The sequence below is a fragment of the Salvelinus fontinalis genome, chromosome 37 (genome assembly GCF_029448725.1).
Source record: "Salvelinus fontinalis isolate EN_2023a chromosome 37, ASM2944872v1, whole genome shotgun sequence".
Lineage (NCBI taxonomy): Eukaryota > Metazoa > Chordata > Actinopteri > Salmoniformes > Salmonidae > Salvelinus > Salvelinus fontinalis.
The window spans coordinates 6,090,211-6,103,770 of record NC_074701.1 but is presented as its reverse complement, the minus strand read 5'-3'; the positions used below and the strand labels follow the sequence as shown (position 1 = coordinate 6,103,770).

The 13,560-nt window shown below is 45.2% G+C and overlaps 1 protein-coding gene across 1 annotated transcript in view; it reads right to left on the bottom strand.

The window, feature by feature from the left end:
* Window positions 1-13,560, bottom strand: part of LOC129835906 (collagen alpha-1(XIX) chain) — a 154,655-nt gene that overhangs the window by 52,182 nt on the left and 88,913 nt on the right. Inside the window, exons 14-16 of the mRNA XM_055901613.1 lie at window positions 12,894-12,938; window positions 7,460-7,495; window positions 1,272-1,301 (exon numbers count right to left, since the gene is read on the bottom strand). Of these exons, the coding sequence (XP_055757588.1) occupies window positions 1,272-1,301; window positions 7,460-7,495; window positions 12,894-12,938 (111 nt within the window). The remainder of the gene's footprint in view (window positions 1-1,271; window positions 1,302-7,459; window positions 7,496-12,893; window positions 12,939-13,560) is intronic.

Genomic DNA, 13,560 nt, shown 5'->3' with positions numbered 1-13,560 from the left:
AAGCTTCAAATTCCTCGGCGTACACATCACTGAAACTAAAATGGCCCACCCACACAGACAGTGCCGTGAAGAAGGTGTAACAGCATCTCTTCAACCTCAGGAGGCTGAAGAAATGTGTCTTGGTCCCTAAAACCCTCACAAACTTTTACAGATGCACAATCAAGAGCATCCTGTCTGGCTGTATCACGGCCTGGTACGGCAACTGCTCTGCCCACAACCGTAAGGCTCTCCAGAGGGTAGTGAGGTCTGCACAACGCATCACCGGGGGGAAACTACCTGCCCTCCAGGACACCTACAGCACCCGATGTCACAGGAAGTCCAAAAAGATAATCAAGGACATCAACCACCTGAGCCACGGCCTGTTCACCCCATTATCATCCAGAAGGAGAGGTCAGTACAGGTGCATCAAAGCTGGGACCTAGAGACTGAATAACAGCTTCTATCCCAAGGCCATCAAAATGTTAAATAGTCATCACTAGCCGGCTTCCACCCGGTTACTCAACCCTGCACCTTAGAGGCTGCTGCCGTATATACATAGACATGGAATCACTGGCCACTTTAACGATGGAACACTAGTCACTGTAATAATGTTTACATACTGCTGCACATACAGATTTGTGTGTATTGTTGTGAATTGTTAGATACTACTGCACTGTTAGATATTACAGCACTGTTGGAGCTAGGAATACAAGCATTTCACTACACCCGCAATAACATCTGCTAAATATGTGTATTTCTCCAATACAATTTGATTTGATTTGATTATGCCTCAATATAAAGGCTCATATATGCTTATAACAAGTTATGAAGCATTATATCTACAGGCTTTAAGTAAAGTGTTACCAAAACATAAAAAAATAAAACAATGTTTTGAACATTTCAAATTACAAAGAATAGTGTAGAGTTGTCATTCACAATGATAATGTCCGTACGCCATCCATATTAGGAACTTCCCTAGTTCTCCAACATAACTCCTGCAGTTGTCATTCCTCCCCTGACAAGGCCTCATATAAACTGCTGTATGCCTGGGTCTATTGTAAATCTGACCTAGGCAGGGCCATTGTTCCGTGACCAATTACATAATAAAAAGTGCACTTCATCAAATTGATTTGGATCAGGAGGAGAGGGTTGTTTTGCTTCATTTATGGTTTATTTAACAGCCTGTCAGAACAGCATAGAGAGGTACGTGTTGGTGGGTACATGAGGATATGAGCTTCAGACTCAGTGTACCACATAAAAACAATGAAATGTCAAGGAAAATATGAATATACCTGATCTCCCTTGAGTCCCTCTTTCTCCACCTGAAACAAACAACAGAAAACAATGACAACTACAACATGACAGTTACAATATCAGTCTAATTGAAGACACATTATACACTATACAAAATAGTTCAATCAGAAGAACAAAACAGCATTGGTAGATTGATCAGAAGGTGGCAGGTTATGGTTTTTGTAATCTCGTAACAATTCTTTGATAAATCCTGCTATGAATGTGGGTCAGAAGGGACCGAGTCTAAGCAGTATTATTTGAACCCAGGTTAGGGCCTTTCACAGTCACTCCTACTGGTGTTGTGGGTGGAAGGGAGGGGAGCAGACAGACAGACAGACAGGTATGCAGACAGACGGACAGAGACAGACAGACGGACAGACAGACAGACAGACAGACAGACAGACAGACAGACGGACAGACGGACAGAGACAGTCAGACGGGCAGAGACAGTCAGACGGACAGACAGACAGACAGACAGTCAGACGGACAGACAGACAGAGACAGTCAGACAGACAGAGACAGTCAGACAGACAGTCAGACAGACAGACAGACAGTCAGACAGACAGACAGACAGACAGACAGACAGAGACAGTCAGACAGACAGAGACAGTCAGACAGACAGAGACAGACAGACAGACAGACAGACAGACAGACAGACTGTCCTCACAAACTACTGTCCACATCCAGGGCCACAGATCAACCTATCAGCTTACACATCCATCCCAAATAAGTGGTGTCCCCTTTCAATTGGCATCCTCGCAAAACCACTGACGCCTTTTTCTTGGAAGCAGCAGCTGCAGAAAATAGCCATTCATAACATGACATGTGTACAGAATGTGAAAATCACTCACAGGCCCCTGTCTCTGTGCTTAAAGGTGCAATCTGTAGTTTGTACATCCATTTTTGTACTTTTTTGGGGGGGTGATATATACCCATGATAACTTCAAATGCTTCATGAGCTGAGTTCAACTGTCGTACCCCATCAAACCCGCAAATATAAGCTTGTATTTTACTCAATTTTTTGTAAACAGTATAATTGTAAACAAACACTGTACATCGGGGGTAGGCAGTTCCTGTTTGTGATTTAATTGACCTGGAAGACCACGTGTGTTGAATTTAGGCCATCACTGAACTGATGAATTAGTTCAGTTGGTCAGGTGTGGTGCCTAGTTGGAACAAAACCCTGCAGTATCTGTGTACTCCAGGAACAGGGTTGCCTAGCCCTGCTCTATAGCTTCAGAAGATGGTTTAAACTATCATTTTGATCTCATGGATGGGCAGTCCTTGCATCCGCACAGTAGCTGTCCCTTAGCCGTTTACCAAAACTGTGGCAGGGTGACAGCTTCATTGTTTTTTTGAATCACAGATTGACTCTTTAAAACGGTGGACAGAAATCTATCGTTTAACAAGACGGCTGACAAGCCTTTGGTATCTGTGACAGCGGCTGTAAACATGAATGACAGCTAGGAAACGTGATGCCCCTCTATAAAACACAATGTTCTATCTCACAAAGTACTGCTTTACTAACTCAATTCATTCTCAATGTATATCATTTGTACACAGTACTTGTAAAAGGGAAACCTTGGGTTAAACTGAATGGGGTATATCGGCTAGTTCATCTCTACTACCATTTAGTAGCATTCAGTACGTGTTCAGTGATAGTACGTCCACTATCACTGCAATGTTGTTTACAAGTCTGTTGTGAGAAGACCTGGTAACGCCAACCATGGTGTTCTCGATAGCCAGGATAGAATTTCTGTTATCCTGATTCGTCTCTTATTAATGTATAATTAGCTAGACTAAATAGCTCGTCAACGCTGACAGTTTTCGGTTGGGGTTTGGTAAGTATTTGGGTGACATGAAAGGGTCGGTGTCACACACACTCTGCCTGGCTCCAGTGCTAATGGGACGTGGCAGGGCAGATAATTAGCTAACCACTCACAGTATACCCTTAATCTCCACCCATCACCTCCCCTAACAACACCAGCCAGGCCCTGTGTGTATTAGTGTGTGTGTGTACGTGCGTGGGTTCATGCATTGTTTGTGTGTGTGCGTTTGCGCATGTACGTGCGTCTCTGTGAGTGTGTGTGCACCCATGCATGCGTGTGTATATACATCTACCAGTCTCTGTCTAGGAGTTTCTAGGCTAGGCTCCCACTAAGCCCCCTCTCCCCTGGGCTCATGTTAACAGAACTAGAGAGGACAAGCAGACAGTGCAGCCAGCCCAATTATAGGAGCACTATGCATGAAGCATGCTGAGGATTCTACTGGGATTCAGTAAACGCTGAGGGTCTACTGGGAGAGAATGGTGTCTGGAACTCCTAGACTGAGTTAGTGGGGAGGAGAAGAGAGGAGAGCTGAGGAGAACAGAGGAGAGTTGAGGAGAGGAGAGCAGACGAGAGGAGAGTTGATGAGAGGAGAGCAGAGGAGAGCAGAGCAGAGGAGAGCAGAGCAGAGGAGAGGAGACCTGAGGAGAGGAGAGGGGAGGAGATCAGAGCAGAGGAGAGGAGACCTGAGGAGAGGAGAGGGGAAGAGAGCAGAGCAGAGCAGATGAGAGGAGACCTGAGGAGAGGAGAGGGGAGGAGAGGAGAGTTGAGGAGCAGAGAGCTGAAGAGCGGAGAGCTGAGGATAGCAGAGCAGAGGAACAGAGAAGGGAGGAGAGGAGAGGGGAGGAGAGCAGAGCTGAGGAGAGGAGAGGAAAGGAGAGCTGAGGAGAGGAGAGGAGAGGAAAGGAGAGCTGGGGAGAGGAGAGTTGAGGAGCGGAGTGCTGAGGAGAGGAGAGCTGAGGAGAGCAGAGCAGAGGAGAAGGGAGGAGAGGAGAGAAGAGCTGAGGAGAGCAGAGCTGAGGAGAGGAGAGGAAAGGAGAGCTGAGGAGAGGAGAGTTGAGGAGCGGAGAGCTGAAGAGAGGAGAGCTGAGGAGAGCAGAGCAGAGGAGAGGGGAGGAGATGAGAGCTGAGGAGAGGAGAGTTGATGAGAGGTTTATTCTATTCCATTGAGACATTTATTTTATATTGGTATTCTTATATTTTATTATTTCTTATTGTTGTTGCATTGTCCAGAAGGAACCTGCCAGTAAGCATTTAATTGGACATTGTATACCATGTGTATCCTGTACATGTAATACCTACATGTTTCAAGCAGACCACCATAGTCCCTGTGCCCAAGAAAGCAAAGGTAACCTGCCTAAATGACTACTGCCCCGTAGCACTCACGTCGGCAGCCATGAAGTTCTTGAAAGGCTGGTCATGGCTCACATCAACACAATCATCCCGGAAACCCTAGACCCATTCCAATTCGCATACCGCCCAAACAGATCCGCAGATGACGCAATCTCAATCGCACTCCACACTGCTCTTTCCCACGAGGACAAAATGAACACCTTTGTAATAATGCTGTTCATTGACTATAGCTCAGCGTTCAACACCATAGTGCCCACAAAGCTCATCACTAAGCTAAAGACCTAGGGACCTAACACCTCCCTCTACAACTGGATCCTGGACTTCCTGACGGGCTGCCCCCAGGTGGTAAGTGTAGGCAACAGCACATGTACCACGCTAATCCTCAACACTGGGGCCCCTCAGGGGTGCGTGCTTAGTCCCCTCCTGTACTCCCTGTTCACCCAAGACCGCGTGGCCAAGCATGACTCCAACACCATCATTAAGTTTGCTGATGACACAACGGTGGTAGGCCTGATCACCGAAAACGATGAGACAGCCTATAGGCAAGAGGCCAGAGACCTGGCAACTTGAGCAAGACAAAGGAGATGATCGTGGACTACAGGAAAAGGAGGGCCGAACACTACCCCATTTACATCGGCGGGGCTGTAGTGGACCGGGTCGAGAGTTTCAAGTTCCTTGGTGTCCATGTCACCAACAAACTATCATGGTCCAAACACACCAAAACATTAGTGAAGAGGGCACGACAAAACCTATTCCCACTCAGGAGACATTTGGCATGGGTCCCCAGATCATCAAAAAGTTCTACAGCTGCACCATCGAGAGCATTCTGACCGGTTGCATCACTGACTGGTGTGGCAACTGCTCGGCATCCAACCATAAGGCGCTACAGAGGGTAGTGTGTACGGCCCAGTACATCACTGGGGCCAAGCTTCCTGCCATCCAGCACCTATATACTAGGCAGTGTCAGAGGAAGGCGACAAAAAGACTCCAGTCACCCAAGACATAGACTGTTCTCTCTGCTACCACACGGCAAGCGGTACAGGAGCCCCAAGTCTAGGTTCAAAAGGCTCTTTAACATTTTCTACCCCCAAGCCATAAGACTGCTGAACAATTAATCAAATGGCCACCAGGACCTTTTGCATTAACAACCCCCTCCCCTTTGTTTTAACACTGTTGCTACTCACTGTTTATTATCTATGCATAGTCACTTTACCCCTACCTACATGTACAAATGAGCTGGATTAACCTGTACCCCCGTACATTGACTCGGTACCGGTACCCCCTGTATATAGCCTCATTATTGTTATTTTATTGTGTTACTTTTTTTTCTTGGTAAATATTTTCTTAACTGCATTGTTGGTTAAGGGCTTTTTATTCAGCATTTCACTGTAAGGTGAATGACAACAACACCTGTTGTATTCGGCGCATGTGATAACTTACATTTGACTAATGCAAGTTCAAAGTTGAGAGACAGAGTGAAGGAAACCATGTCAACGCCCCTCACACATGTAGGTCCACCATGGATGTTACCTGCCACCCCCTTCCCATCCTTCCCCCCAGAGCTCCAGACCAGACCTGCCTGCTCTCCACCATGGATGCTACCTCCCACCCCCTTCTCATCTCCTCCTGCCCTTCCCATCCTTCCCCCCAGAGCTCCAGACCAGATCTGCCTGCTCTCCACCATGGATGCTACCTCCCACCCCCTTCTCATCTCCTCCTGCCCTTCCCATCCTTCCCCCCAGAGCTCCAGACCAGACCTGCCTGCTTTCCACCATGCTCCAAGCCCCAGGAGAGGTGTGGAGAGAGGGGGTTAACCATGCTCATCTACCCCTGTCTAGCCTCTCCTTGCCTGACCTCCCAGACAGCACAGAGGTGGATGGTAATGTGACACTGAGACTGTTCACCTGAGCAGTTCCAAATCCCTCTCTCCTCTCCTCATCCCCCCTCATAACCTCCTCTCTCCCCTCCTCACCCCCCCCCATAACCTCCTCCTTCCCCTCATAACCCCCTCCTTCCCCTCATTCCTCCTCCTTCCCCTCTCCTCATCCCCCCTCATTCATCCTCCTTCCCCTCATAACCTCCTCCTTCCCCTCTCCTCACCCCCCCTCATTCCTCCTCCTTCCCCTCATAACCCCCTCCTTCCCCTCATAACCTCCTCCTTCCCCTCTCCTCATCCCCCCTCATTCATCCTCCTCATCCCCCCTCATTCCTCCTCCTTCCCCTCATAACCCCCTCCTTCACCTCATAACCTCCTCCTTCCCCTCTCCTCACCCCCCCTCATTCATCCTCCTTCCCCTCATAACCCCCTCCTTCCCCTCATAACCTCCTCCTTCCCCTCTCCTCACCCCCCCTCATTCCTCCTCCTTCCCCTCATAACCCCCTCCTTCCCCTCTCCTCACCCCCCCCCTCATTCCTCCTCCTTCCCCTCATAACCCCCTCCTTCCCCTCATAACCTCCTCCTTCCCCCCTCCTTCCTCCTCCTTCCCCTCATAACCCCCTCCTTCCCCTCATAACCTCCTCCTTCCCCACTCCTCATCCCCCCTCATTCCTCCTCCTTCCCCTCTCCTCACCCCCCCTCATTCCTCCTCCTTCCCCTCATAACCCCCTCCTTCCCCTCATAACCTCATCCTTCCCCTCTCCTCACCCCCCCCTCATAACCTCCTCTCTCCCCTCCTCATCCCCCCTCATTCCTCCTCCTTCCCCTCATAACCTCCTCCATCCCCTCTCCTCATCCCCCCTTATTCCCCTGATCCCACCCTCCTTCCACTCTCCTCATCATCCCCTCCTTCCCCTCTTCTCATCCCCTCTCATCATCCCCTCCTTACGCTCTCCTCATCCCCCCCTGTGTGTGTGTGTGTGTGTGTGTGTGTGTGTGTGTGTGTGTGTGTGTGTGTGTGTGTGTGTGTGTGTGTGTGTGTGTGTGTGTGTGTGTGTGTGTGTGTGTGTGTGTGTGTGTGTGTGTGTGTGTATTCATATGAAGACAGCTGCATAAAAGACTGCATACTTACACTGAGACCAGGCAGACCTTGAAGACCCGTATCGCCCTGTGGGAGAGAGAAATTATTGTTTTTTATCGTTGAACTCATTAGTCATTCATCAATTTATTGACTCTTATATGGATCTTTCCTCAGCACCTGTCATACACAACGTATAGTATAACACGGAACGTCAAGTGACACACATTCAGACGATTCATTTTGAAAGGAAGGAATTGCTGTTATTCAATCATTCTCTTAGACTCTAAATCATGTCAGAGAGTATTACTACACTAAATAAATGTCTAAAGACGTTACATTCACGTCTAGCCAAGCGGCGGTACTGGCGGGAGGGCTTGTGCATCTAGAGCACAGGTGTCAAACTCATTCCACGGGGGGCCGAGTGTCTGCGGGTTTTCGCTCCTCCCTTGTACTTGATTGATGAATTAACATCACTAATTAGTTAGGAACTCCCCACATCTGGTTGTCTAGGGCTTTATTGAAAGGAAAAACCAAAAACCTGCAGACACTAGGCCCTCCGTGGAATGAGTTTGACACCCCTGATCTAGAGCTTTAAAGGTCAAAATGAACATCACCTTGTGTTACTGCTTTATTTAGTTGTGTATTGTCCACCACAGCTGGGTTCAAATACTACTTCACATCACATTCAAATACATTATCTGGGCTTGATTGAGCTTGCCTGGCAAAGCATAACTAAAGGAAAAGTTGCAAATAGTATCAGGAACCTGTGTCTGGTCTTCATACCACATGTCACCCTATTCCCTAGGAACCTATGTCTGGTGTGCAAACCACATGTCACCCTATTCCCTAGGAACCTATGTCTGGTGTTCATACCACATGTCACCCTATTCCCTATGAACCTATGTCTGGTGTGCTGTCCATCCTATTCCCTAGGAACCTATGTCTGGTGTGCTGTCCATCCTATTCCCTAGGAACCTATGTCTGGTGTGCTGCCCATCCCATATAAGGAATAGGTTGCCATTTGGGACTCTGTCCTGATTAAGTCAAAACTTGTGTCAGGAAATGAAGACTATTTCGGGACAGTCCTTTATGTCAGGCAATGCGCGTGTGTGTGTGTGTGTGTGTGTGTGTGTGTGTGTGTGTGTGTGTGTGTGTGTGTGTGTGTGTGTGTGTGTGTGTGTGTGTGTGTGTGTGTGTGTGTGTGTGTGTGTCAGTGTGTCCTTTCTGTCAGGCGATGTGGTGTGTGTGAGTGTGTGTGTGTGTCCTTTCTGTCAGGCGATGTGCTGTGTGTGTGTGTGTGTGTCCTTTCTGTCAGGCGATGTGGCGTGTGAGTGTGTCCTTTCTGTCAGGCGATGTGGTGTGTGTGAGTGTGTGTGTGTGTCCTGTCTGTCAGGCGATGTGCTGTGTGTGTGAGTGTGTGTGAGAAAGAGAGGCAGGTGGATAACATGATGTTATCAGATCTGACAAAAGATAAAATAAGCATCGGCCTCATAACATCACGTAAAAAGCATTTGCAGTGTTAACACAGAGACATCCATGACACATAGTTTAGTTAACGTGACAAGCCAGGTGGTAGATTCAGAGATGGAAGGTTTTCCCATGATGACAAAAGTAAATGTTAGCTCAATGTATCGCACACTTTCAACTACATTCTTCTCCACTAGTTTACTGTCTATTCTCACAAGCTGACTGTTAGTCTAGAAGACTTTACTTCTGCCATTAGGTACCAGGTAGTTCCCAACTGTGTAAACTCCTTTGAATGAAGTAGCAGGAAGAGAACAGTTTTCCCATGACACAACGTAAACAGCACCTCTCAAACCCCCGATCTACTCTCCTCTGTTTTTTCTACTATCAATTCTCACATGCACAAGCTGGATATTTCTCCATAATATTATCTTCCTTCTCTAGAAAACTTTCCCTCTGCCTGATTTTCAATTAAAATATGTTCACTATCCATTGAATTATGGTTTGTAAGCATGTGTCCTTTTAATGAATACATGTGTCCTTTTCATGAATACATGTGTCCTTTTAATGAATACATGTGTCCTTTTTATATGAATACATGTGTCCTTTTCATGAATACATGTGTCCTTTTAATGAATACATGTGTCCTTTTCATGAATACATGTGTCCTTTTCATGAATACATGTGTCCTTTTAATGAATACATGTGTCCTTTTAATGAATACATGTGTCCTTTTCATGAATACATGTGTCCTTTTATATGAATACATGTGTCCTTTTAATGAATACATGTGTCCTTTTAATGAATACATGTGTCCTTTTAATGAATACATGTGTCCTTTTAATGAATACATGTGTCCTTTTCATGAATACATGTGTCCTTTTCATGAATACATGTGTCCTTTTAATGAATACATGTGTCCTTTTAATGAATACATGTGTCCTTTTCATGAATACATGTGTCCTTTTATATGAATACATGTGTCCTTTTAATGAATACATGTGTCCTTTTAATGAATACATGTGTCCTTTTAATGAATACATTTGTCCTTTTCATGAATACATGTGTCCTTTTTAAATGAATACGTGTCCTTTTTAAATTAATACGTGTGTCCTTTTAATGAATACACTTGTCCTTTTAATGAATACATGTGTCCTTTTTAAATGAATACATGTGTCCTTTTAATGAATACATGTGTCATTTTAAATGAATACATGTGTCCTTTTAATGAATACATGTGTCCTTTTAATGAATACATGTGTCCTTTTAATGAATACATGTGTCCTTTTAATGAATACATGTGTCCTTTTAATGAATACATGTGTCCTTTTAATGAATACATGTGTCCTTTAAAAAAAATGTTTCCTTTAAATTAAAGCTCCTTAAAATGGTTTGTCAGATCAGTGCAAGACTATAAGTGTACTGGATAAATAAAGTCAGTAAAGAAGTGGTATGTCCTGCTTTAAAAAATTGGACTTCCTTCACTGCTTGTCTTACATGCCATTTACCAGACACTTTTTATCCAAAGAATCTTATAGTCATGCGTGCATATATTTGTTACATATGATCCCAGGAATCGACCCCACTATCCTGGCATTGCCAGACCCATGCTCTACCTACTGAGCTACAGTTTTTTGTAAACAATGACTAGCAACCATGGTACAAAGTTTTTAGACATTTGCTAAATATTATGCCATTAACCAATTAGGTCTATATGATCTAGAAAGTTAAGATTGTTTATGACTGATTAGTTATTCATGACCGTTTTGGTTGTATTCACAGGTGTAATAAATAATCACATTTGCCTCTCTCTCTCTCTCTCTCTCTCTCTCTCTCTCTCTCTCTCTCTCTCTCTCTCTCTCTCTCTCTCTCTCTCTCTCTCTCTCTCTCTCTCTCTCTCTCTCTCTCTCCTCTCTCTCTCTCTCTCTCTCTCTCTCTCTCTCTCTCTCTCTCTCTCTCTCTCTCTCTCTCTCTCTCTCTCTCTCTCCTCTCTCTCTCTCTCTCTCTCTCTCTCTCTCTCCTCTCTCTCTCTCTCTCTCTCTCTCTCTCTCTCTCTCTCTCTCTCTCTCTCTCTCTCTCTCTCTCTCTCTCTCTCTCTCTCTCTCTCTCTCTCTCTTCCCCCCCCCCCCTCTTCAGAGAACCAAACAGATATCTCATTAAAACTTCAAGGCTGGAAGACTGTGCACCTACAATAACCCTACAATCATACAGCAGCTCCCTCACCAATAATGAAAGCGGAAATTAATGTGTGCATGCGTGAGTACCGTACGTGTTACAATATGGTAACTAATTAGAGAACGGAAAACATTCCGTCTCTTACAGAGCAAAGAAATCCCACTGTGGTATTCGATCATTTTTTTTCTCCATATATTTTGAATTGCAATAAGAGGAATTTGCCTACTGTAATTCAAATTCCCTTTCAATGAACAGGCTATAAAAGAATTCTGATAATCAAGTCTCCACTGTATTTATGAATGCTTTAAATTCCCAGCTCGCTGGACCCATCTAGACTGTATTACTGTTCTGTCGGAGTTTTTTCAATGATGGTAAATGGTTCAACTTTTCATGTACCCATTTAGTGGTCTAATAATAATGTAATATTTAGACTGACCACCAGTGAGGCAGGAGGTTTTTTAGAAGGATGTGTCTGGTACTAATAATTGGCATGTCTGACTGATCAGAAATACTATATTGGACTCTGTACAATACTACAATCTGGGCTGGACAGCAGATCAAGTTTGCTATGATGATAGTAGTTCCTGTCCAATGACGTTCAGCCTGTTTGGTGGAATGACCAGTGGTCTGAAGTCAGAGGATCAGTCATGCAACCTGGGTGATGCGCTTTGACACATGACCCGTTTATTCCTAATGTTTGTGTCTATCCATGAATGTACATGACTGAACAATATTAATATACAAAGCCACCCTGAAAAAGGCAATGTGTTGTTGAAATGTTGGTTATGTTTCCTATCAAATAGTTGAGAACATATACAGAGTACACAACTTTCTTTCTTTCTCTACAGTTGACTCTCCGTTAGTCAGCACCTAGCCTACAGTTTACTGTCTGTTAGTCAGCACCTAGCCTACAGTTGACTGTCTGTTAGTCAGCACCTAGCCTACAGTTTACTGTCTGTTAGTCAGCACCTAGCCTACAGTTGACTGTCTGTTAGTCAGCACCTAGCCTACAGTTGACTGTCTGTTAGTCAGCACCTAGCCTACAGTTGACTGTCTGTTAGTCAGCACCTAGCCTACAGTTGACTCTCTGTTAGTCAGCACCTAGCCTACAGTTTACTCTCTGTTAGTCAGCACCTAGCCTACAGTTGACTCTCCTTTAGTCAGCACCTAGCCTACAGTTTACTCTCTGTTAGTCAGCACCTAGCCTACAGTTCACTCTCTGTTAGTCAGCACCTAGCCTACAGTTTACTCTCTGTTAGTCAGCACCTAGCCTACAGTTGACTCTCTGTTAGTCAGCACCTAGCCTACAGTTGACTCTCTGTTAGTCAGCACCTAGCCTACAGTTTACTCTCCGTTAGTCAGCACCTAGCCTACAGGTTACTCTCTGTTAGTCAGCACCTAGCCTACAGTTGACTCTCCGTTAGTCAGCACCTAGCCTACAGTTGACTCTCCGTTAGTCAGCACCTAGCCTACAGTTCACTCTCTGTTAGTCAGCACCTAGCCTAAAGTTTACTCTCTGTTAGTCAGCACCTAGCCTACAGGTTACTCTCTGTTAGTCAGCACCTAGCCTACAGTTGACTCTCCGTTAGTCAGCACCTAGCCTACAGTTGACTCTCTGTTAGTCAGCACCTAGCCTACAGTTCACTCTCTGTTAGTCAGCACCTAGCCTACAGTTCACTCTCCGTTAGTCAGCACCTAGCCTACAGTTTACTGTCTGTTAGTCAGCACATAGCCTACAGTTTACTGTCTGTTAGTCAGCACCTCAACAAACAGTTTGGGGTGTACATCAGCTCATGCTATTTACTAATGTTTAAAACCAAACCATAGATGAGGAATTATAACTTACTTGATGACCTTTGGGGCCAATAGGACCTGAGTCTCCTTTCAAACCCTGGGAACAAACAAAACAAAGACAGACACCTTTCTTTTGTAAAAAAGGAACAAAGACAGACACCTTTCTGTTGTCAAAAAATAACAAAGACATTAGACACCGTTCTGTTATCAAAAAAGAACAAAGACAGACACCTTTCTGTTGTCAAAAAAGAACAAAGACAGACACCTTTATGTTGTCAAAAAAGAACAAAGACATTAGACACCTTTCTGTTGTCAACAAAGAACAAAGACAGTAGACACCTTTCTGCTGTCAATAAAGAACAAAGACATTAGACACCTTTATGTTGTCAACAAAGAACAAAGACATTAGACACCTTTATGTTGTCAATAAAGAACAAAGACATTTTTCCAGTCAGCACCTAGCCTACAGTTTACTTTCCGTTAGTCAGCACCTAGCCTACAGTTGACTCTCTGTTAGTCAGCACCTAGTCTACAGTTGACTCTCCGTTAGTCAGCACCTAGCCTACAGTTGACTCTCCGTTAGTCAGCACCTAGCCTACAGTTGACTCTCTGTTAGTCAGCACCTAGCCTACAGTTGACTCTCTGTTAGTCAGCACCTAGCCTACAGTTGACTCTCTGTTAGTCAGCACCTAGCCTACAGTTCACTCTCTGTTAGTCAG